The following is a 26,271-nucleotide window of genomic DNA, read 5'->3' as shown; positions in this document are numbered from 1 at the left end:
GGGGGGGGGGGGGGGCGGATGCCTGGCAAGGCGGTGAGATGCCACGTGCAGGGTTGCTTTGTTTTTTTTCACTGCCTGAAAATATCCAGAAATGGCATGTGAAGCCAGAAAGTTACATGTTGTGCGTGTGCTGCACCTCTGTGGTTTGGGGGATATGTATTTTTGGAACATGTGTCAGCGCTAGAGCTGGGTGAAGCACTCACTGCCGGATCCCACAGTCGCAACGTAGTTTTAGTTGTTGGTATTTGGGAACCTGCGAACAAAGCTTGGTGCCGTCGAGGTGCTGGCAAACAGGAGTAAGCGCTTGGCCAGATCAGTGGGGTACTGTGATAGACGGCTTAGAGCACAAGGGCCGAAGCTGCTGTGTTTGGCAAATCTAATGGTAGCGTGGAGACAGCAAACGAAACAAAACCACGTCTAGCACGTGTGTTCTGAAACCACCTAAGAAGATACRAGGATAAATACGCGCTTAACAAACAGTGCTAAGTCACCAGTGAGGCCGCGGGATGGCTGCGTGCGCCGCGGTGGGGTAAGCATTTACTCGATTGCTTTTACAGAATCAGTGTAATCGGAGACACGTCGCAGCAGCCCGCTCAGGCCCCACTGCTGAATGGAGCTCGCCACCGCGCGTGAGCAAGCTCCTTCAAGGGGCTGCCGTGCCTGTTGGAGGAGGCTCTGCCTTGGACGCCCAACGGCTCTGCTAGCTTTAATGTTAACTGCAGCACGGCCAGGCCTAAAATAGTGGGATGGAACTTTTAACGCTTGTCACGGGCCTCCTCCTGCACTGGGCGCTCTTGCACATGCACTGCAGTTGATTTAGATACAYGCTCCAAATCAGCCAAGGGACCTTTACGGTCTATTTGGTGATGACCTACTTTAAAAATACTGTGTAGTACAACAGCCCATGGATGTTAGTCATAGAAACCTTAATTACATATCGTACTCTCTTCCCAGCCAGCTCGGTCCTTAGGGCCCTGTTCTGCCTCTGAAGTTAACTTAAGGGGAGARAAATATGTTCAGAGTGCCACAGAACGCCTTGACAATATTTATTCATATGTTGCGTTTAAACATAAATAACTGAGCAATAAATAGTRTGTTCCTGACAAAAATAAATAAAGCAATACACAATATTCATAAAATACAATTAGACAGAATGTTATAACAAATACAACAGTTTGCAGAGGTTTGTTTTTTTTAAAGAGTTGTACAGTACATTCCCAACATACCAAAGAAAACAAGTGCAGCTTTACTTTTTTACATCACTTTCTCAGGCTCTGTGAGTTGGAGGGTTTATCTCGCTCTTGTGTTTTTTMTTTTTCTGAAATACTGTTTCACCTTTCAAGTGAACAAATGGATGCACAAACTGAAACGCTTTTGAGACCTTTCAGCAACCATGCATTGGCCTATAAAAGCTGGACACGCACGCGCACGCACAGCGATACATAGTAGTGGGTTCGAACTGTCGGCTGCCTGCAGTGCAGCTGCTTCGCTCTTCATCTGGAGCGCACCCAAGCTAGTGACGTTGTGTTGGAGGGGGACAGAGTTCATTACCTTTCTCACTCCTACTGCTTTTATTTTAGCACTAAGTTATGCGCAGAAAGGGGGTTTCCTTCTACACGGCCTCCTGCCCACCCCTGCTTACAGCCCGAAGCGGGCTCCTCTGTTCTCCGCTCTGGTTTGTGGCCCTCGTGGTTGGGCGCACAGAAAGCTCGTTTCTCCTGGCACCTGGCTGAGCCGCGTGCGGGCGATGGCTGCGCCTACGGCGATGAGCTAAACTAAGGCTTTAGGACCAGTACCCGAACGAAAGCTGCCTGTGTGCAAAGGAAGACAGAGCTTGGTTTATTTTTCATTTATTTATCTCTTAAATCACCCCTCAAATTTTGAGAACAAAGTTAAAGGACTTGCCTACCAAGCTGCAAAGCACTTCACTCTTTTTTTTTTTCCCCCTTTCAGACTATTATTTACCCTTTTTAGTTTACTGCAATCATAAGGAAAGATCTCAGCATAGCTGGGCTTTCTAGAACCAAATCTTCGCTCTGCTTGTGCAAGCAGTGCTCATCGTAGGGCCCCAAAGACAGTACACACGTAGCGCAAAGAGCGAGAGTCATCTTGCTGCTTTCGTAATAACAAGAGCAGAGTTACTAAAACGACTACAGCTGTGAGTATGCCAATCTTCAAACAGAATAATTTGATTTCCTATTCCCCTTTTAGGTAAAAATCTGACTTCTAAGTTCACTATGAACTTCTTAACTTCACGTGAACTTCTTAAAAACATTCGGAATCGACTGGTTTCACTAAAAAGTTCAATRGGAACAAAACTCTGAAGGAGTTAAAAAAAAGAAAAAAAATCAGATTTAAATTAGTTTTTGGCTTTCTTCATTTTTTTAATCACTAAGGTTCTAACAGCAGCTATTGTAAGGTGCTTGAATTAAGTCCCTATGTTTCTAGGCACAGGCCACATGAGTATCTCTATGAACTCTGTGGATAAACAGGGTAAAACTTAACGCTGCTGCTGGAAGCATGTGGCCCACCAGGAAAACAAAGATCTCTGTGAGGTGTGCGGATGGCTCTACAAAGCAGCATCACGTTACAGCAAACCGGCTCAGATCTTATGCAGCAATTCAAACCACGTAATCTGACAGCCTGGATCCTGTCCTCAGGCTTCCAAGAGGCATCCTTGGAAAGGACACCAGATCGCCACTGTCCTGCRGCCCTGCAGAGAGGGAAGCAGTGTGCAGTGAATAAACGGGAGGACATGAGGCTCTGCAGTGTTTGCTCTGTACCATGGCAGTGAACTTCATGGGACTCTGCAGAGCCTGGGAGCTGATAACATGAGCAAGGAACCAGTTTCTGTGTGCTAAACTTGCATTAACCTGAACTATTTTAGGCAGATCTTGTCATCTGGGAATACATGCAGAGTAATTTTGCAAAGGAAAATGAAGGCATGACTGTGGCACGTGTAGGCCATAAAGACTCAACATATGAGCTAGCCAGCAAAGACTTGCTAATGCTTCTARTCAGTGTTGCCAGGCCGCCATTGCTTATGTTAACGATGCTATTCAGTATAAGGCTAGTCTCCAGCTGGTTACCTTACTGACTTTAAGTACTGCTAAATACTGTGGTGAGTACAAGTGCCAGTGTTCTGGCAACAGGAGCTGCATATGCATTCGCTTGCATTTTCAGAGTAGCCACTGAGTCGCAATTCAATGCTTGCAACACTTGAGAGAGTACTGGATCGGGCCTTAACTCCATGGAAAGTTCTGACAGAGCACAAAGTGTGCATCCAGGGTATTAAAGGTGCAGTAAGTCAAAATATGAATATTCCAGCATGTCAGGTCAATAACATTACAAACGCATAGATAGACAGTCTTCTAGATAAAGGGAAATAAGAGAATGCAAAAAGATTTTTGTCTTGAAATACAAAGCAAGTGTAACAAGGCCTATCAAACACAAACTTTATCTGGTGAAGGAAAAGCTCCATTTTTAAAAGTCTTTTACAAATTTCTTAAATATTTATTACATTATATGGAAGATGCAATTAAAACAACATTTTGAAGTTACAGTGCAAGAAGTGCTCCATCCCATAGCGCACAACAAGGCCACAATGACAGTCTGCTCATTATCACTTATTTTCAATCAGTGTCTGCACTTTGTAGACAAGGTCTCTTGCTATCCTCAGAATTTCCTGGGCGTTATGATGCTCTGCCATTTCTAAAAGACACAGACAAACATTCTTAACAGTCAGCTTCAGAAACGTTTCTGCCCTAACATTAATGGAGCATTAGCATTATTTAATCAGTGCAACATTAGAAGCAATCCAAAATCATTGCAGGGATATAGGATTGTAGAATTAAAGACAGAGTAAGTTAATGAATCCCTTAACAATACAAGTCCATAAGTCTTAGTATCAATATCCAATCCTTTTGTTTTCAGTTCTTACGCTGCAGAAAATCCCAGTGTCCTATAATCAGAGAACAGGAATAGAGGGTTCTGTACCCACACATGCTTGTGAACAGCCCTCTGGGGTTCTCAAAAATGTAAAGATAGAGAATGCAACTTGATCAAGAGATGTCTCTCTAGGCAGGGACTATTGTTGGAGTGTCTGAGAAGCAAGTGGTAGCTATAAGAAGAGCTAGAACTTGCCTGATCATAGAAGATCTACCATCTTCTATGGTCCACGTAGCTCTCAAGATATCATTCTTTCTATGTGCCAAGTCAGACCTTCAGGAAGAATGTGAGAAACTGGACTCTTCATCTACATGGAAGGCAATGTGACTGAAGGAGTAAGAGACGCCCAGCTTCACGACCAGGGGCTTGCCTGGCAGCAAGTGCCAAGTATCCCGAAATGCAGCACCTGGATGACTGGTGCCTACTGATCTATGTCATGAGAGCAAGAACTGCAAAGCTGCAGGCAGCTTGTCATAGTAAGGGGGAGAARCAAACTCTGGTTGTCCACATTTTTATCAAAATGACTTTCTTGAAAGTTTCTTACCATTAAAAAACTTGATGATATCAGTGAAGTCCATGTTGTTATCACGGATAATCTCTCGATAAACCTCCACAAGTGCTAAGGCAATGAAAAGGACAAAATGTTCTGAAGAGATGTGCTTTGCTGCCCAAATAACTTCCCACACTGTAAATACATCCTCGTACAACAATTCTGAATGGGAATAAACATTACAAGAGCATCTGATTATTCAAATTGACCATTTCCCCCCCCTCTAGCTAATGTCTTACAGGCCTTATGCAGAAATGAATAGTACTTGACAATGCCTTCTTTTCCTCTCCCCTTCTCCTCCAGGCCAAATCTTTGTACTTATCTGTGCAAGTATGGCAGCATTACTAATAAACAGAATTAGGTTTAAAAGAAAGGGAAGGCAGGTACACCCGATCCCAGAGAAGATGCCTAAACTACAATGAACATGTCATAGCAGCACATGTACCCCAGTTTATCCTAGGATAGGCTGCAAATCTGAATGCATTTCCAGGGCCCCTTCTTGGCTTTGCAGTGAACCTATGAGGGCAAAAGCTGTGCTATTTTTAGCTGCAAACAGTTAATTGTATAGAGGATATGTATAGATTATGCCTACACATGCTGCAATTCAGGTATCACCTATGGAAGCTTCACCTTTTTGATACATCTGGGCTGATCTTCTGCACAGTCTTTGACAGTGAGGTCCAGGGGATCAGGATATGGGGAACAGGAAATTTGCAGTGGAGCAGTAGGTAGAGGATTAATGATACAGTCCCAGTTCCTTCACCCATCTCACTGATAGTTTTTTGTAGTAAATAGCTGATGGGTGTGCATCTTCTCCCTCTATCACCTTTATACCTTCAGGTGTTTGAGAGGGAGGTCTTTAAATGTTCTGGCAAATTGATCTGTACTTCAGAGGAGCTTCTGATCTTCCAGAGAACATGTTGGGTCCCTCTCCAAAAACACTTTAACCAATGATTACAAGCAACTGCTGCTATTACATATTGGAGGGGAGGGAGGAGGAGTCCTAGTTGCTCCCACAGTATATAACCGAGTACATTGTTCAGCAAAATATAACATTTCCTGAGCTATTGCTGAGCTGCTCCTTATATTCAAGTGGCTGTTTGTAGATACATGATAATGCAGTTGGAGCCAAGTTTCCACTCAGTGCAAATGCCTGTTTGCTCAAGAACATGATACCAAGTCAATCACTCTTCTAAGTTTTGATTTCGTTCCAGTTCATCTTTGAGAGATGCATTAGTTTTCTTACAATCTCCCTGTGAGCCTTGATACTACTCATTATCCAGACATTTAAACTGAAACAGAGCTGTTCACAGTTTTGCACAACTCTAGATTATAGGCATAGAACATTATTACCTCTTTTAAAGTCAAGCAGGAACCAGCGATAGCAGAAGTAAAAGTGAGTGTAATCTCCATTCTGGTGCATCAATTCAAAAAGCTCTGAGTCTAGAATCTAAAATGAAAAACATCAGATATCAATATCTAGTCTGAGAGTAGCCAAATCAAAGGTGTTGGAGACTGGTAAACTTCTATGCTGCTTCTTCATTACTTGATCCAGCAGTTAGTCAGAGCAGCTGCTTGGCACAAACCTGGCCTTTTATTACATGTTTGCAAAATACCTGTGGTGTGGGTGCCCTGACACAGACTGATGAGGTGAATGGTTACTGCTGTGCAGGTACAGCAGTCAATCTGAACTGTGACATTAAAGTTCCAAGCAACAAATTATAGCTCCTAATGATTTTTGACAGGCAACAAATTTTGATCTTCCCACCTCTAATCTCTGATTGTAACTTGGCGCTAGAGTGCAAGACTGAATTCCATTTACGTGGAGAAAGGAGGGAGAAAGACTTTTTAACAGTAGGTTTGTAATTCTAATGAGCAATGGCACAGTTCTACATTGCAGCGTGAAATCTCTAAAACTGAACAATTACTTGCTGGTTGTCTGGTGGATGTCCTACAATGTGGAAGTACACCTATAGTCACTCCTCACAGATGTTATCCTAAGGGCTGGTGGATAAGCACTGCTTAGTGTGTGGCATCCTCCTACAACCTTGCCATTCAACAGCAACATTGCAGCTCTGTGTGCTGCTTGCATTTGTCTGCTGGCCATCTTCTTCATTTAACTGAYCTCTATTTTCACTTCTGCTTAATAGGCCACCCATAAAACCAAAGTCCTTAAAAAAAATAGAAATAAAGCAAGAACCGTATGTCTGATTTGTCACACCAAACCAAACAGGACAGCTTTTATTGTGTTTGGATTAGCTGTTAACCACAGGTTGACAAGTGAATAATTAAAAGAGACTGCTAGCAGTAGATGGAGCACAGCTCTGTGAACAGACAAGCCTGAAACTGAGAACTGTATTGCTTTACTGTGTGTACGTCCTGGCAAAGGATGGCACAGATTGAAACTTATCCCTCCTGTGGTTACTTAAGCTCTCAACAAAACAATGACTTAATTCTTGCATGTATTCATGTGAATGGCATAACATAGATAGAATTTTGTCCCACGAACCCACAGAAATGATCAATGGACATTATGAAAAAATATTGCATGTTATGCCCAAAACTACAGCTCTTACTGTACCATGAACTTTTGAATCATTTTCAAGCTAAGAGCTAATTTTACAACTCACCCTATAAAAATCTAGTGACAGTCTAACCTTGAGATTCTTGGACAAAATACTCATATTTTGCATATAGCTATAACCCCTTTTATAGGAATCAAAAGATCTCTGAGAACACTGATATGTAGAAAAATGTCTTGTAGCACTAACAAAGGGCTGATTTTAAACTGCCCAGGACCAGTATCCATATTCGTCCTTTTATACCAAACCTGACTTCTCTTGCCACCCAAACTAGGAGGTGGCAATGGCATGTTAGATACAAAGGGATATACTCACATAAATGCAATTGCAGGATTAGAATCTACTTCAGCAGCAACTGATAATCACACACACTGCACTCCAAATTGCACTYGAGCTGATTTCAAATAATAATTAAACTCATACAACTAGCTGGAAGCACTCTTCTTGCAATGTAACATTATCACATATATACTTTACAAGTGGGATAATTTAACAGCAGTTAGTAGGTACTGTTTTTCAACTGGCTGAAGATACCCATCAGCAAGATAAGGAGCAGTGTCAAGCAATCTGCTGGAATTTAACTCTTAATAAATCCACRTCCTTGCTCTATAAAGTTGTGCTTGTAAGTATGGTAGCCACACCATCATAGCTGCATAGTAAATACAACAGAAGTACTTACAAAGTAATTAGATCTGAGATTTGTCTTGTTGAATTGTTCTACACCTGAAAAGACCATAATTATCAGTCCCCTATATTTGAACTCAGCTGGATAAAAAAAGTGACTAAGCTCAAAAGCATCAAGTGTGGTTGTGCACACTAGGGCAAGCACGCACTCTAAATGGATTTGATTTTTTTTCCAGGTGTGGGTGGAGAGAGCATGCATCTATCTTACAAGTCAAATGAGTACTCAGCATCACACAAAGCTGCTAGTCAAGCCAGAAGTCTAGAAATAATGGCTATCACTGAGTGTTCTCATCCTTCTTTATTCTAGTCTTATACACCTGCCTAGTGCGCTCTGAAGTAGAATATCCAGACCTTAAATCTATCCAAACAAACCCTTTAGCAGGCATTCTACATGAATACAAGTATAGCTATGGTCTATTTGAGCCCATAAGAAATCAAGTTTGTGCCACAAAAATCCATATTTCCTCTACCAAAGAGCAACATAAGACTGAATCTTACTGCTATTTCCCATTGACTTCAGTTGGAGCTGGATTGAGCCATAAAAGCGAATCATTATGTTGTGTAGCTGGTATAGTGGAGGTAGCAGGTTTGGAGGTTTCTATCTGTCAAGGTGAACTGAACTTTTGTAATACACACTGATTGTGTATTACCCCAGTAATTGGAGTTCCTGCCCATCCCTGTGGCATGAAGCTAGTTCTAAGCCTGTCACAACCTCATCTTCCCTCAAATAAGGTTCAAAAAGACTCACTTGGATTAGGGATCGCATGTTGGCAAAGTGTGCGTCCATAGCACCTCCATTGGGGAAGTTCTGGCTCATCCTCTTCATGAGGTGGCTGAAGCAGCTGTAAGCCAGTTGATCTGCAGATACAATGCAGAACGCTTCAGTGTTGCGAAACGTGGGACTTCCCTGACAAAGCAATGCACTGCAGGGCAAGGGAAAAAGTTTTTTCCCCTTTGAAGTTCCCTATCCCTGTGACCAGTATTTAGATGAAATGGAACACAGAACCTAACTCTGGACCTTCTCTTACTGATTATGTTCCAAAAGAACCCAACTTGAGGTTGAGTTTACAGCTTCAGCAACTCTGAGAACATAGCTATTTTACAAATTTAGTAAAATTTAATCTGGAAGTCAGTGAGCAAGCAGGGAATCCCTGAGATACTACTGTTAGCCACTTCTAAACAGCCACATGTAAAGCAAACATGAATCAAGAGCTGCAGGTTTGCCTTTCCTGGTGAGCTAGCTTTGGTGTAACAAATACAACTTCTTCTGAAACAGCATTTCTAAAAAAGACCTCCCTTAAAGATGTCAAGGTGTTCCAAAAGAAAAGCTTTCTTACCATTATCAAGTATAACCATCAGAGGAGCTAGGAGGTCACACATGCCTTGAACATAACCAACTTCTAGGTGCTCCCAAACATAACTGCAGAAGGAGGAAAACAGAAGAGTTAATAGGATGCTTAATATTAAAAACCACTTTGCTGCATGCTTGCCTCAAAAATGTAAGTTTGTCTTCTAAAAACCAGCTCTTTTTGGAAACTCTTATTTTGTCCTAGATTTTTGCAGAAGATAAGCTAAAAAGCTTAGAGAACTTAGACAATGCAAATCTTCCTGCACATTAGTACAAAAGGACAAGTATTTCAGACAACTTTTTTATGATAATTTCTAAAGGCCCTGTAAACAATTCACCAGGAGCATAGGGTAGCACTTAAGGCAGGAATATCTCTTGTAATGCAACTCTTGTTATGGGCTCTTCATATGTTGTGGAAGGAGTAAAAAGAATGCTGTCAACTGTCTACTTACAAGATGAGTTAACTGATACTGAACTTTTTTCTTCCTGTTCCTCTAAAGCTAAGTATTGTATTGAAGTCTAATATGATTAGGTGAGTTGAAATTTTAAGCAATTATTGTAAGTCTCTCTCTCAGAACTTTTTGCTCCTTCCAGTTCCAGAGGTCTCACAACCCTGTATTGTTTTTTGCTTGGCTAGAGAGGAACGTTTTAGACAAAAAACTTGGAAATCAATAGTTTGTGAAAAAAAACCAGCGAAGGAAAGTATACAACTTAGTCTGTGGAACAAAGGCCAAGATTTTTAAAAGATATCCTGTTTTGTTTGTTTGTTTGTTTTCCCCAAGTGGAATTTTAGTATCTTTTCCAAGTGGCAAAGTCTATGGAACTTKTAGCTTTAAGTGTGTTTAGTTGAACAGCCCTCATGGCAATTTACATTCCTAAAAGTGTAACAGTCTTTTATTGATACCAACTGTTCTCAGTGGACAAAGATGTTGGTGAATTTGGTCTGAAAATGTAACCTTTCTGCCTACTTAGTAGATGTCCCTAAACAATATATTTGAGCACCTCAGAATTATTGTCATCTTTATAGCACCCTATTAGAGCATGTATATATTATTCTCATGAGTAGGAAACCACAGCTAATAACACACTAACAGCATAGCTCAAGGTGACTGACGGCATCTGTCTCCTGAAGTAGAATCTCTCAGATCTGCATTCCAAACTTTGGACCATGTATCATACTATCTGCCCTACCATACCATCTGTTCCTTCTTCTTCTAAGTTCATTTCTAATTACCCTTTCTCTCTTTCCTGAAGGGAGAACTTTTACAAAGATTATTATTTTAATATTATAGTTTGCAGATTATGACAGAAGTGTGAAATGCTGTTTAGGTTTACAAGCTATATTACCTGCACATGACATTTCGGAGTTTTTCCAGGTTATCAGCAGTAAAATACCAGTAATTCCGATCACATCTCTGGACATCTTTATCAATTCTGTGCAAATTTAAGGCAACAGTGTCCAATAATTCTATCTAGAAAAGAAAAGCTTAAGTCAGATCTGCTGTTCAAATAAAAAATAGGTGAAAAGTAAGAGGCTGGCTACTAAATCTTTTGTAAAGTATCCTGAAAAACATTTTTAGATAATTTTATCACCATAGCCGAAGCCAGACCAGGGCTCATGCCTTTTTACTCCCTCCACAACTGCAAGTGGATTCCAGCCCAATGTCTACCTGGATGGCATTAAAAGAGAACATCTACTAGCAAACCAGAAACAGCTTTACCACCTTTATAAAATAAAATTTTGAACAAACGGTGAATCTGTTCCAAGATATAACTTTCATTAATCACATTAGCACCATAGGGATTTGTTTAAATTAAATGTACCTGACCTTCCATGTACAGCAGTGCTATAGTACTTCAATATATACATACAATTATACTGTGGACATATCTGAGCATCAAACTACTCAACCACTGTCAAGAATACCAAGTAAAACACACATATTTTTACTGGCATGTGTTCCAAGTCTGTTCTCTTTGCAAAGTGTTATTAACAGTGGAACAACTCCCACAGAGAACTAGAGGCAAAAACCCAATTACTGATTTGTTGACAGCAGTAGTAATCATAGATACCATGGAGTCTTAGATCTAGATTTAGGGTTTTGGTTCAATTTGATTAAACAGGGGTTTCAAATTGAATTAAATGACACCAAATTCTTACAAGTAGTGTCCCCCTCCTTACTTTAGAAATTTTTAGCTACTAGAACTGTACTCACATTCTTCTCCTTGCCTTCCCATTCAAAAAGGGCCCAAAATTTTCCTGCTATCTTATTTCCAGTTTAGCTCAAAATCCAGATGAACAGATTTGGATACAAAGATCCTCAGTTATCCTCCCACTGCCTGTAGTTTAGTTTGCGATTTTGTTTCATTAAATCCTATCTGAAAAAGTGCAAGTCTGCTAGAAAAACAGTGCTCTGCAGAGAGATGATGATACATATGTCGTGACCTACTGTGTAGGATGCAGCACAGACAGAAGCAACATCCATTAAATAATCCACCTGGGAACACAGCTGCTCTTCAGATACAGAATCCTGAGACTCCAGTACACCTGACTTGGCTTTCTGCACATGTGCTGTGTCTACATCAGTTCTTTCCAAGTCGGTGCTAGCTTCTTCTTCAGCCCCATCTTCAAAAGAGACACTCTGCCCATCATCAATACTGGACAGAATGCCAGAGGCCACAGAGTAGTTCCGAGAGGATGGTAGCCCAGAATCAGGAGAGTCAAACTCTACAGACTGTTGCTCTACGGCAGCTACTGCTGCTGGTGTGTCTACAGACACAACAGTGAAAGTGGGGTCATCCTGACCTTTTGTGTCTCGCTCTGCTGAGTCCATTTCATCTACAGATATAAAGACCTTGGGGGAAAGGGATGTTCAAAGAAAGCAGGGGAGGGAGAAGAAACAGAAAACATTAATTTAGGAAACAAACTTCCAAACATGAGGAGAAAAGTAACTATGTTACTTCAGTGCACAAGATCACTGATTAATAGAGCTTCTCTACATGCAAATAGCTGGGAGCTCCCAATCTTTACTATGAAACTCTAGATCTAAAGATACCACCAATTTACGGGCTTACAGCAGTCTCCTATTATGATGTCTCCTCTTTCTTCAATTAGAAGTTCCTTGGAAAGCAGCCAAGCTTCCCTCCCTAAGACCAGCTCTAAGAATATCTGGTCATTGTATGATACTTTTGAAAGCGGCCAACATACCTGAGGCCTCAGACAATCCAGTTCAATAACTGTTGTTTAAAGTCAATACCAGCCTTCATGTTCTTTGCACTGTGCAACTACCTTCTCTCTTCTCTTGCTAAGACATCTTTATTGAACTATTTCAAGGTGTATTTTCTGTTGTCTTAGTGAAATTAGTTGGTTAAGTGTCCAAAGTCTGCATAAGTAATGAATGTCCAGAGACATTTTTGGCAATGGAAATGCCAGTCTCCACACACCAACTCTTCTGTCCAACTATGTGACTCTAATTTATAGATCTCTATCTTTGTTACACAAATTACAAAGGGGTTAATTCAGTCTGTCTGTCTAGTGCTTAACATCTTGCCCTCGATTGACAAAGATCCCCTCTTCCAAAGTAAGAGCACCCAATCTCTCTATCAAGGACAAGACAGAATCAAAAATATGCTTTCACAGTAGCAATCTTTTAATCTATGCTAGATTTGAATAAAGGACCTACAAGTAAGAGTCTGTGAAGCTATTTTACTGTTGAGAGAAGGATCTTCTGTAGTTGGTGAACCTTAAAGCCCTTTAGGCATGTCCTGATTAAGAACTGCTAGAGATTACACAAAATACAGGCTCATTTTTAGCTATAAGACAGAGGGTATATAGATCCAAATTCTCTCAAGGATTCAAGTAGCTCCAGACTGACAGAACTGTGTCTGCTTCTAACCAAAGTCTCTGCTTCTCTGGGCTGTGCCTGTGCAAATACTAAGACTCCTGCACTGTCTGCACTGTATCAGTGAATGAGAATGGAGTACTTACATCGTTGCTGATGGTAGAGTCCCTGTGAATCAGTCGCTGGACATGGCTATCAATGCTGCTGCCTGATGAAAATTTTGCCATTGTGGCAGAATGTGATTCTTTCTCTCGCTGCTTTACAATGATCTCACAGGCTTTCCACTCAGCCATGACCTTCTGATACCGGAGAGCAATGTCTTCATCCACCTGCAGACAGATAGATACTGAAATACTAGTCCTTCTTGAGAGATGGCATTAAAAGGTGTGTGGAAGCCAGGAGAGRAAGGAATAAAACAAGTGTAATGGCTCAAACTGGAAACCTGAAGCATCCTGAAGCCCTCTTGCTAGAGCAGAAATCACTGTAACTAGAAAACATAATGACTGGAAGAGTAAGACGTTGCAAAGGAATGGACAGTTGGACATTGACTGCAGGGTATAAATTATCACTGTAGAGGGCAGAAAAGATTCATGTAAGTTTGTGTGTTTGTTATGAGCAGCACTTCGCATTGTTCAGGAAAGAACAAAATATGTTAGTGGCTTACCTTTGAAAACTCACATAGAAGTCAGATGCAATCCGATGGAGCAACGGCTAGCTCTAACTGGATTATTCCTATTTTCATTAAACTTTCTTCTCAGCGCCTTCGCTATTCCATCTTTAACATAAGCCCTTGTAATGAACTACAAGTCACATATTTATAGATATCAGTTTATACATGAGAGACTCCTGAACAATAGAAATACCAGCTCACATAGCCTAGTCTTATGTCTGCACTGCACATAGCCAGATGCTGTGGAAACCACTCTTGTTCCCATAGTAATAAAATAGATTTTTGCCACTGCTGGCTTCTTCTGTTGAAAGACAAATACAGAAAATCCCTTTGGGCTATTAAGGGACATGTAGTAATTTTACTGCTTTGTCACTTGTCAAGAGCTGAAAAGAAAACACACGTGTGAGCTGGCTCCAGGCTCTGGACTCTGCTGACTGGTTTAGCTCAGTTGGTTAGAGCATGGTGCTGCTTATGCCAAGGTCATGGGTTCAGTCCCCGTCTGGGCTATGCTGAGGGTTGGACTAGATGATCTCCAGAGATCCCTTCCAGTCTTACCATTCTATGAGGACTGGAGTTGCTACCAGAGCATTCATGCTAAAAGCTGCAGACTATTTGTCACTTGAAATAGCTGTGGAATTATAAATCACAATACAACAGTTAGTGGAAGGCTGGAGTGCAGCCATGTTTGGGAGTGCCCCAGATACTGATGGATGACTGCAAAAATATCATCAGAAGAAAAAGATGATAAATCATCCATGTTGACTTCAGTTAAGGACATTAGAAATTTCCCATACATACTAATGATATAACTGTTCTCATCTTGTTCATTTAGTATACTCTTACATTCAATTAGAAGCTTTTATTTAGAGTCCAACAGCATATTTCTTTGAGGAGTCAGTTATTGTTATTTACTACTGGTGTTGAGTAGTTCACAGGAACTCTAGGCAAGGTTGGGAACACCCCTGTGTTAGTATGGTACAAACCAAGGGAAAATAGCCTAAAGGAGCTTATATTCTGCAGACCAGTTGTTTTATGCCTTGCCACATGCCTTTTTGAATTTAGCATAATTCCTATTGTACAAATAGACTCAAGTTTTCTCTTCTTGACAAAACTCTTATGTTCTAGGGGTATGTGTGTGTGTCTGTGTGTGCGCGTGTGCCCTTTGAAACTGGGGCTAGAATCCATGAGTTGTCGCTCCAATCTTCTGCTCTAAGAGTGTCTAATTCCAGACTATCTATCTATTTCTACACACAGATCATAAATCTGATGGTTCATATTCCTGTGGAGAACACAGACAGCAAAATGCAATCTATAGCAAGAAAGCTCTTAATAGCCAGTATTTCTTGGAAATATTAATAATAATAAAAAAGTATAATGAACGGAGCACCAAACGCAAATGTAATAAATTCAAACTGCATCAGGAGGTGCTGCAGTTTAGCCAGATCATTGCAGCTGAAGCTCTGAATTAACTTTATAGAAGTATTTAAAAGGGTCATATCTTTTTCACCAAGGCAGGAAGAGTTAATGAAGAAGCTCACACAATGCCCTAGAAGCACTTCTTGTCTCAGCTTGTATTGTACGCACAAAAGAGATGATGAGACAAGGACTTCTCTAGAACAGACGTATCTGCCAGCAGGCCTATTGCAGTGTATCAGCCTGGCTGGATATCAGGATTCACTTCTCCTCTTAAGCAGTTTGCCTGGCCTTCAGGAGATAAGATAATCCATAGGACTTACTGCCCTAGGTGGTTTCAGAAGTGCTCTTCTTCTACCAGCATTGGCATCTTGGGAGGACAGGAAGCTGCCTAAGCAGTGCTCAGTGGAATGTTCTTGCTATACACATTATATCCAGATTACACGTTAAGGAAGAAAACACTGACACACCTTCAAAGGCAACTGGATTAAAGCTGAAGAATTTGGACTGTGACCTAGTCTGAACAGTTAAGGGGTGTATTTTTCCATCTGTGCTCAAAACAGTTTTATGAAGAGGAAAACAAGATAAATTGCATTAGGAAAGAAGAATGCCCATGGTTTAGAAGCCAATTTTTCAACTGGAAGGCTCTAAGCCAGGCTGCCTTCGTGATCTGCAGTTGTTCATAGGCTTCCTAGGATATAAAATAATTGGGAGTAAGCAAATGCCAAGTGCTCTGGTTTTGATATACAAACCACTCCYCATCCATTTAATCTGTTCCAGAACAAGATCAGCCACTGCACGAGTGCTACCTCCCTGGCAATAACACAATCAGGAGAGCAGATTAATGAGTTAATTGCATTCCAGAACAAATCTCATTACTGTTCTAGACAGTCCAGCAAAATTTTGGGCAATTCTTAATAGCCAAAAGCAATGTTTTATTGCCATACAAATCCAGAGCTTACCCATAGGGCAGTGTCCTGCTGTAGTCTTAAGACTGAAAAGGAGAACCTTGCTCTCCTCAACAAGTCAACAGAGTGAGACTAGAAGCAATATTAGAGTATCTAATAGCAGACTGACATTCCCAGTACACATGAGCCCAAGGACTGCAGGAGACCTAAACCAAGGTTGGCACTATCTGATCTGCTCATCACAGTAGGCCTACACTTAATTTCTTGCTCCACACGTGAATTAGCTCTAAAGCTGCACTACAGTATGAATCTGGGCCTATTAAGCTTCACTTGAGGGTAATATATTAGCCTAGGCTCAGTACTGTGATAAAAATGCCACAGAACAATCATAAAAACAGCTATATTGAATCAGGTAAAGGCTCATCCAGCCCAGTTGATGCTTAGAGAAAGCATATGGGAGTAAAGAATGGGAGTATTGCTGTGTTTTTTCCAGTACTCTGGCTTAGGTCTACATCGAGTTTCTGTTCAGTAAGCTTTACTGAGTGAAGGCATGATTGTCTGCCCTGTTCTGCCCAGTGTCTCTCTATATCTGGTTTTATCTGTTTGTTACAGGCCTGGTTTATTATCAAGGCTTTTCCCCTTAAAAATTACAACAAATTAATTACAACAAATGAAAACATACAACAAATAAGTAAAAAGTTGGTACTGCTATAAACAATTAATAAAGGTAAATAATATTAACGTAACTGGTATACAGGTAAATTGTGGTTTCATTAATGGACACTATATACTTAATGTCAAATTTCCAACTCTGTGAAATAGGGCTGTGACATAACATAGGAAATCATTTATTGATTGTTAGCAGCAGCATGCAAGATATTAAGAGGAAAAACGCATCATCTGAAACTGCATCTTGTGTTTTAAAAATGCACATCTTATATATGTCTAGGAAAAGCCTAATGAACTTACAAACTAAACCTTCCTTTGGGTATTTTTAGCATCTAGACAGTAACTCCTAGCGCACTTCAGAAGATACATCTGGAATGTTCAAACAGCTCCAAGAGAAGTCCAAACATGCAAACGTGGTACCATATAGAGTAGTATATCAAACAGCATTTAAAGTATAACTCAGCCAACACATATAAAAGAGAAATTTCTCAAACTAATATCAAAATGTCACCGTCATCCCCATTTTATAAATGAAGAATGTAGGAAAACAGGGTTTGCTCAGAGCAAGCACGTCACAAGTGAAGGCTGAATGTAGGTGTCCTGACTTAGTAAGGAACTTCTTTTTAATGATTTTAAAAGATGATAAGTAGCAAGGGATTCATATCCATCTACTAGCCGATGTCACTTGTTTTCAATAGCATTTTCCCTTAGGTATATTAATTAATAATAAATACCAACACCTGCTATTTAGAAAAGAAAACCCACTCTGCAGATGTAACTCAGATCTCTGGAAAATTGAACTTACCTGATCCATTTCCTTTTTGGCCATGCCGAATTTATAGTGACCTAGCAAGAATGGCCAAACCTCCTTTCGAATCTCATGCTGTACCCCACCATAGTAAACTCTTCTTAGTAATTCCAGTTCCTTGTAATTCTACAGCAGTCAGGAGAAAGAGGTATGTGAAGGTAATATATCTTTACTTTCCTCAGGAATAATCAAATACATTTAATTCCAAGTACAAAGACAGTGAAATACACAGGGCTCTAAGCTTTTGTAATTTTATGTAGGGTCTTTTTAAGGCCCTAACTCAAATCCAGTCTAATATAGAAAGTTGTAATATCTCCCATGAAAATAATCTAATTTTACATAGATCAGAGTTCCAATGAGACCATTTGCTCGTGCAAAGGAAAGGAGACTGTAAGAATCAATTCATTTTCACTGGAGACCACCCAAGAAAGACTAGATAGCACCATTAATGATTCACAGTCTCAATTCTAAGGAATACTGTGCTGCTACAACAGCATGTTGGAGCTTACTCAATACTCATAAAGGTATTTTCTTACTTACCTTCTTGTCCTTCTGATACTTGCTCCAGACCTCTTTAGTAAGGCCTCCTGAAGCACTGGCTGGTTTATCAGGTGGAATAATATTGTGATTCACAAGTGCAGATAGATGTGTTCGCACTGTTGACAAATGGCGGCAGTAAGCAAGCCCTGTGGTTGTGGAAGGGAAGAGGCAAGATTTTATAAGTGAGCAATCTATGTAATATCAGCAGCTCCTTTTTGAAGATGAAGCTATGGCATTTTAAACCTGCCACTATTATTCCTATATGAAAGTAGTACATTTGTACTGTATAAAAATGAAGAATTGCAATGGAGCCAAAGATGAATTTAATCTTACACAAACAAGAAAAAACAAGTAGAGTATTACATTGCAACATACAGTTACATTGTATCTTCACTAAGCATCAGTTGCTTACACGAAAGTCACAAATACTGGAATTACGAAGTTCAATACATGGGTCATGATCACCCTAGTGTCCTGAACTGATATGACTCATTTGGTGAAGATAACAGCCAACAATAAATTTGGGTTTGGGCAGCTTTCTAAAACAAACATGGCCTGATACCCATGGCCTTTTAAATAAGCATGTAGATACCACAAGGGCTGGATATAAGAAGCTTCACTTACATCCATAAAAAGCTCTGGAAACTATTTGCCTCTTCATGCTTTCACACAACATCTTTAATGGAGTTCTGCGGAGATACGTTAACAGGAGCATGATAGTTCAGATAGACAAAGATCACCATGAATTGTATGCTTGATCCATATGTTTCACACATACTAATTCTTTCCTTGTGCCAAGTTTTATTTAGCTAAAGGACAACAATAATGGAAAACTGTACTTTCAAAAAACATTTTCCCATGAGCATTTTGGCCTAAACCATGTTAGTCTTGTGCATTTAGCTACAACTGCTACAGGTGTATTTTAAAGGTCCTTGTCAAATTAGATGAGTTGTTGCCCATCATTGTGATTGTTTATGATATGCTGTTATCATCAAATAAATTTCTTCCAGAACTGAATTGTATTAAACTAGACAAAAGAACTGGTTGCAATTTTTCTRTCAAAGTGTGACTTAAGAGCAGAAGGGATAGGAAAACAGAGTAATGGCTTTTTTAAAATAAACTCAGTTTCTTACTGTATAACTCCCTTGCTTTGTGTTGAGATACTATTTGAAAATTGCTATTCTTTGTCTCTGGTGCTGCAACCAGTAAATGCTCACTGTCTTTCAACTGTGACATGCACAAAGCTTCCCAGGTAAGCTCTCTGCACAGCTTGCTTACCTATCATGGATGCAGTTGCAACAGTTGGGTATATCATATGGAGAACTGCCTGTTGAGCAGGAGAGACATGAGGAGCCTTGGCTACAATGCTCCAACTGCCATGAAAGCAAGTTTGCCCCAAAGCCTTGCATCTCTATCATTTCACTGGTGTCTGCAGAAAGAAAAACAGCAGGCCATCAACTTTTTTTTTCTTCCTTTCCCCATCTTCCTTCTGAGCATCCCGATGGCTTCATGCTTTACTTATCAGCAGGCTCTAAACCTTGATTCCAGAAAAGTGAGAGCACAGTCCTAGTTGCCTCAGAAATACTGCTCTCACAACATCTAAACCAGCCACATGCTAGGCATGGTCACTTGAGTCAAATCCCTTCACCATTTTCTCCTTTTTTCCACATGCACAGCCCAGACCATGTTTCAAGATAACAGAGAAAAGGGTGCTGTAACAACAATTAAAACAGGTTCTTGTATAATGCCATGGTAATGTTGTTTATAGCCAGAACAAATCATCTAACCTGACCTTCTATTTAATACAGGTCTTAGAATTTCACTTTGCAATTCCTAGATCAGTCATTTAACTGCTAGTCCAGCTAGAGTGAAAGTTTAGCAGAAAAGAAATGAAATAAAATTGACTCCGTTATTTTCAGAAGATGCTTCTTTAGATGCTTACTTACAACCAGATCCTAAAATATTTAGTGCAGAAGGGTATTTGAAGTCCTACTGAAGTCAACAGTATGTTTGTAAAAGCAAGATACTCTGGAGGAAGATGTGATCCAACAGTACAGTGCAGCTTCCTGAGTTACGTCTGCTTCATCTAATCTATTTGCTTTTCAACTTGTTTCAGTAAGGCACCTCTCAAATATCACCAGTTGTCTTTAGAAAGCTTGGCTTCAACTCTTCACTTTTCACAGCTGGCATCTGAGCTTTTGGGTTTTTGTTTTATAATAAATAACTGGCCTTTCAGCTCACCCATGATTAAAATTAAGGCAAATGCCATAATACTAGATGCCACTAAATTAACATTTGTAAGGAAAATCCAGTCCCCTGGGCTGTGCTTTTAAAACATACATAAGTTGGGCGGTAGGGGCAAATCCAAACCATCTCATGCATTTTAAATCAAGGTAGCATAAAGCATTTTAGTAGTGCTTATTGGAAAGTGGACATAGGTGAGGAAGGAGTAGAGTAAGAACAGTTGTTAACAGAAAAAAGCACAGGCTCATGCGGAAGCAGTCATGTGTATTTCACTTCACAAAACAAAGTGCGATGCAAAAATGCTCTTCACCTTAATTCTTCAGGAAGGAGCTGAATGACCCAGTATTTATTACAGCTTCTCGTTTGGTTCAGATAAAAACCCATCAGACAAACATTTTTAGATCATTATTTTTGCCTCCCCTCTACAGACAAGAAAAGTGGGTTTTTCAGTTTTGTTTAGGTTTTTCTTTTTAAAGAAACAAGGAAAGAACCCCACAGAACCTAAAGATTCAGATGAAAGGTACCTGAATTAGTGAAGAATTAGAGTGAACAGCATCTTTTATTTAATTGTAGTGGTGTTATCTGTAACTTTAGCTACATGCAAAAGTCAGGCATGTTGCAAAATGTAAAAGCAAATGGCTAGCAAACCTGCTACAACAGTGTTGTCATTATTTAAAAGGGATGCCGCTGACAGAAAACAGCCAATCACCAACAAGAATCATTACTCAAATAGCAGACATAATCCTATATACTGTTACCTTAAGAAAAAAAGAAAGTCAGATTTCTGACAGCTGGTATAGCAGGATAATTTAATATTTTCATTACCTGACTAAAGACTAAATTGTGTTCATTATGTTTTAGATTACAGCATTAGCCTCATACTTGTATATGTGGCAGTGTCAGACCTCCTCCTTTTCTGTTACCATCCATATGAGAAATGATCGCTTAAGACATATAAGAACTTCCTGAAATAGTACCTTTTTTCACAAGAAATACTGCATTTCCAAATTTCCTCCCATCCATACCTTGCAAGAACTCTTTATTAACTTGGGCTGGGCTTTATCAGTAGTTAGGGGTTACTACACTGGGATAAGCATGTGGGCAATTTATGAGAAATGAGAAGGATTTCTATGAACAGGTTCATATCCTATCTAAACAGAACTTAAGCACTAAACAGATGCAGGGCAACTTTTCTCTCCTATAGCCAGTTTCACCAGACAAGAGATAACATCCATTTGGAACTAAACTCCTTACAAGGTATGAGAGTGTCTTATCTTGATTCCAGATATATTATGCTTTTGCAAATTTGAGATGTTAGGGAACAGAAGCACCAGAAAAAACATGTTCCCGCTAAAGCAATGAATCAAAAATACAGACAAACCAACTTGTAAGCAGTAGCTCTCCTCTCTATTTCCTCTGCAGATGTCCAACTCTGGACAGCTACTTTACAGTCTGTTGGTATACAGAGAAGCTCCTGATCCTGCTGCTACACTCCAGTTATCAGGAGGAGGCAGAGGCTGTTCTTTTGACTTTAACAGGAGTACGCCAGATCTGTCACATTCACTCAAAAGATATCAAGGCTGTTGGTATGGAAACTGTGCAGTAACTGGTAAGCCTGGAGGAGGGAAGGATTTCAGCTGAAGTAGTGGATGGGCCTGGACATTCCCTGCCTGTCTTCTAATTAACTGCAAGTCTTAGAATACTAGCTATCTGTGAGAGTTTTGCCCTGCTGAGTGGATTATTTTATACACCATTCAACTTCCTCTTTTGAGGAAGGAAGGACTTAACAGTCTCCACAACTACACTGTTAGATCCTGAATGCTTGCTAGTAATCCACTTCTTGAGAGGTGCAATTTAATGTATCAGTTATGAATTGCTTTAGGAAAAGAATGAGATGACAGATTTTTAGGGAATAAAGAATCTTGCAGCTAATCATCACAACCCACCTAGCCTATGTACAAGAGGTAGAATGAAAGGACMTGACCACAAAAGACATTGATTTCCGTACCATCTTCTCTGCACTCTGCTAGTCCATTTTAGAGTTATCCAGGGTGTGGAAGTATGTATACTTGCACCATCCCAGGGCTCAAATTATATTCACTACACTTCTGTCCTCCCTATTCTGTCTGCATAGGCATACTCCATTCCTGATCTTGCCCAGCACATTGTACTATTACTGCTGTAACAGTATGCCTCTGACCTTTTCTGATACATGACTGCTCTTTCCAGTCTGTTACAATCTACACATAACTCATGGAGGAAGAATACAAAGGCCTGTTACAGTCCCTCACTCTCCTTTGTGAACATGCTCTAGAATCCACCTTTTATGAAGAGGGGGACAGGAAGTGTCTGGAAGGAGAGAAGGTTTGTTCAGCAGCACACACACTCGAGGGAAGGTGTTGCTATTTCCACTTTCCATGGATTGCAAGCATATTCCCAGCCTCTACACATTCCACTAAGTCTTTTGATCTCAAGGTGGAAGTGAAATGTTTTTGCCCAGAATAATGCCAACACTGTTGTATGCTTTAGTGGAACGAGCTACAATAGAGCTCTGGGACACGGGGAGGAGGATAAAAACCTTTCATCCTATTAGGAGCTGTGAGGTTCCGAGAGCAGATCATTGATAGCATTGCGTGTAGCTTATCTTCCTCCTCCTCATCATCGTCAACAGAGGCAGAGCGGCTGGCAGCTAAGTGGTGGTAGTTAATAGTTACTGCTCAAAGAAAATAGTGAAAGAGGAGCATAAGAAGAGAGAACTTGGTTCTGTGGGAAAGCTCAAAAGGACACGTTCAGCAAAGACAAAAGGAGTTGAATCCTGCCCTCTTCTTGAGGGCACAAGCTCCTGTGCAAGTGGGTAGGAAAGATGAGTTTCTTACAGAAAAACATGCTCCACCAAACACAGGCTAGCTTTTGACTGTGCATGGGCTGTGTTCCCAGTGCACAAACGTCACATCATGGCAATGGAGAAAGGTACCAGTGCCAGCCTGCAGTAGGTGAGTATGCTTTTTAGCAAAACTCAGTGGGAATTCATGGCTGCAACTAGCTTCCCTCCTTCACCATGCTCAAATCAATGCTGTGGTCTCTTTTCTACTCTGATACCTGTGCCAGGTGCATCTGAGCAGGAAACAGTCTGGTCCCCAACTCTGTCTGGCACTGCAAACATGCACGTACTCTGTCTGGCACTGCAAACATGCACGTACACGTCTATCTCTAAGGAAGCACAAGACAGAAGCCAGCTATGTCTTGCACTCAGCAGGCAGGTCTGTGCTGAGTGCGCCCACAGAATCTGCGGTCCCCTTGACTTAGGCAAATGGCAAACATGCTTTGGCAGGGTGCGTGTGTCTGTCTGCGTGCAGGTGCGCGTGAGCACGAAAACTTACCTGTACAAACTCAGAAGCCCTAATAAAGCATGGCCACCAATGTGGTTCAATCCCTGGGGTAAGGAGGGTTTAGCTGAGATTTCTGCTCTATCAGCTGTATTAAATCCCAATAGGAACAGTAAAGCCAAATCCCCTGTAAAATTTAGGGCTTGATTTGGCTGGTAAATTCTTACTTGCTTATWTGCCAAGGGGAATAAAACTGAACATGCTGTTTGAGAACTAGCTCAAATGTCTTCTTGCATGTAAAGAATTTAGATTCACTGATGACATGAGGTGGTTTGGTACTTGGGAATTCATTTAGTTGCCTGGGAAGGGCTTTATTTATCCATTGTTAAGTTCTTGCTTCCAAGCCAAGAAAACTCAGCTCAGAGTTCTCAGGGTACTTTAATGGTCCAGTTCATGGKTTTTTTTGTTTGTTTTTTTCTAATAGCAACATTATGAGCAAGCAGCATGGCCAATAAAAACCATCCTCACTTGTGAGCAAAACTGCTCTTGGCTAGTCAAACACAATCTTTTTGCTTTTAGTCTCAGTTTGCAAGCCCAGGGGAGTATTTTGAAAAATTCCTCTGCGAAACACAGAGTAAATGTAAATTAAGATCCCGCCTCCACTCCATTTTCACTAATATGAAAGTTTAACTGCATTAAGGAAAAATATAGTAAGCTATACCTGTTGATCACAGAATGAAATTCTGTGGTAGATTTTTTTCTACAAAAACCTGGCTCGTCTGCTATCTTCAGTTATTTCCCAGGATATTACTTCAAGGTTTTCTTAGTTGTTTTTTAACAAAGCCGAACAACAAAAGCACTTACTGTTATCATGCTTGTGTCCTGGATAGATAATTCTGAACACATAGTCTGTAGCACTGTCTTCAACTGGCACTTCCTCTAGGTCCACTGATTTGTTGCTGTTTCGTTTTCGAAGCTTTGGAAATACTTTACCCTACAAAAAATAACAATCCCACACATTTAGCTACCAAAGAATAACAGAAATAGAGCAGAACAAACTAAGGGCTTTAGACCTTTTGCATTTTAAAGCCTTAAAACTTTACTTTCTATGCTGGGAGAGGATAAGGGGGGAAATCAGCACTACAACAGCAAGCTAGCACATCCAATAGCATCAGATATGCACGGTGGTTTAGCTGTACTTAGTACAATTTTTCTGTGTACTTGAAGGACAACTTTTTCATGTAATCTACGGGAATTTGGCACCAGCTCCTTTAGTAACCCAAGTCTCTGCTAACATGTATGACCCAGTCCATTTGAGGCTCAATTCCTATCCTTTGGGTGTGTATTTTGATAAAATAGGAGATTCCAGTTTATAGCTCAATGCATCAATAAGACTACAAACAATTTTAATGGACTATCTTTAAAACAATCAAGTTGGACTAAATAGAGTTATTTTTTCTTCCACCTGATTTCCAGCTGCTTTATACTAGTTCTAACATGCTCTACGTAACCCTGCTGAGCAGGGAGGTTGGACTAGATGATCTCCAGAGGTCCCTTCMAACCTTACTGATTCTATGATTCTTGGATTCTGTGTGGCAAAACACTGTTCCACACGGAAATTAAGATCAGCCTTACCCCAAGCAGCTCATCAGAAAAGGCAGTACCTTGCCCTGTTGTGACCAGAGTGGTGGTTCCAGCTGTCCACGAGGCAGAAGGCCATTTTCCAGACAGGAAAGGAATGCAAGAAGGTGACCTCCTTGTGGGAAGTGCAGTGGAGGTCTCTGAGTTCCATCCTGACTCACCAAGACTAATGTCCCTCTGCTTTCTGCTGCAAAGGAGGACAAGGGGAGTCCATACCATTACATCAGAATGTCTATTTGTTGCTTTTACCTCCTAAATTAAGTTTTATTTATGATTGYCTCTAAGCAGATAAAAAAAAATGTTATAAATCACAGGATAATCTAGGGATGACCTCAGTCCTTTCGTTTTAAAATAGCTCAGATAGGAACAAACCATGACAGGTCTCATGTAGTAACATTTAAAGTGATTACAAACATTAATATAATAAGCATTAAAGGAGGAAGTACACTGTATCTCTGGCATCTGACACAAGTTGATAGAAGACACACAATTTAGAATAAAACCTAACCTAATGGATATAGCTAGAGGAAATCAGCTTTATTCTTTTAAGAATCAACAGGTCACATTCCCTGTTGTAAATTCTTTTCATCCACCTTCAGGGTCACTAGAAAATAAACACAAATAAGGAAACCCACTGTGGACTCTGAATGTACTTTTAAGGATAATAATCTGCATTTTTAGGGTAATTTTCAAAATCACATAAGTGAATTAGGTTCTTAATTGCTTTTTCCATAACTGAATGAATAAGAACATAACTCACCAGAGTGTTTTTGAAAGTTTTACCCATGATCTTTACACCCTTCTGCTATCTACAGTTATCCAAGTAAAGGGGAGATCTTTCAAAAGCAAGAYGTGTTCCATAGCGTGGTTGGGTCAATTCCAGTCTGGCAGCAAGGGGCTGCAGCAAGCTCACCAAGTGTCTGTCTTCTTGGGCAAACAACAGAAATCATGTTGTGTGCATGTCTGGCACCTGTTTCTGAAACAGCCTTCTCAAACGAAGTACAGCAAAGGCTGTCACATCTGCCATCTAACTCCCCTTTCTTTAAGGAACTGTYGGAAAGCAGAATGGTGACATATCTGTCCAGTCAGGGAAATTTT

The 26,271-nt window shown here is 40.4% G+C and overlaps 1 protein-coding gene across 7 annotated transcripts in view; it reads right to left on the bottom strand.

Moving 5' to 3' along the window:
• Positions 1–1,032: 1,032 nt before the first annotated feature.
• The window catches only part of SGSM2 (small G protein signaling modulator 2), a 69,041-nt gene continuing 43,802 nt past the window's right edge, over positions 1,033–26,271 (bottom strand). The window contains exons 10-24 of one of the 7 annotated variants that reach the window (XM_085310753.1): positions 25,197–25,360; positions 24,397–24,526; positions 22,785–22,919; positions 19,241–19,391; positions 18,587–18,651; positions 17,963–18,108; positions 17,420–17,548; positions 13,101–13,283; positions 11,563–11,967; positions 10,460–10,584; positions 9,102–9,184; positions 8,513–8,622; positions 5,852–5,948; positions 4,493–4,660; positions 1,033–3,711 (exon numbers count right to left, since the gene is read on the bottom strand). In XM_085310753.1, the coding sequence (XP_085166879.1) occupies positions 3,623–3,711; positions 4,493–4,660; positions 5,852–5,948; positions 8,513–8,622; positions 9,102–9,184; positions 10,460–10,584; positions 11,563–11,967; positions 13,101–13,283; positions 17,420–17,548; positions 17,963–18,108; positions 18,587–18,651; positions 19,241–19,391; positions 22,785–22,919; positions 24,397–24,526; positions 25,197–25,360 (2,180 nt within the window). In that variant the 3' untranslated portion in view covers positions 1,033–3,622. The remainder of the gene's footprint in view (positions 3,712–4,492; positions 4,661–5,851; positions 5,949–8,512; positions 8,623–9,101; positions 9,185–10,459; positions 10,585–11,562; positions 11,968–13,100; positions 13,284–17,419; positions 17,549–17,962; positions 18,109–18,586; positions 18,652–19,240; positions 19,392–22,784; positions 22,920–24,396; positions 24,527–25,196; positions 25,361–26,271) is intronic. The other 6 variants (XM_085310757.1, XM_085310756.1, XM_085310755.1 and 3 more) reach the window with 6 other exon arrangements.

This window comes from Rhea americana, unplaced genomic scaffold, assembly GCF_003343005.1.
Source record: "Rhea americana isolate MKP2758 unplaced genomic scaffold, rheAme1 scaffold_325, whole genome shotgun sequence".
Classification (NCBI taxonomy): Eukaryota; Metazoa; Chordata; class Aves; order Rheiformes; family Rheidae; genus Rhea; species Rhea americana.
The sequence above is the reverse complement of the archived record's forward strand: the minus strand, read 5'-3'. Positions and strand labels throughout refer to the sequence as shown.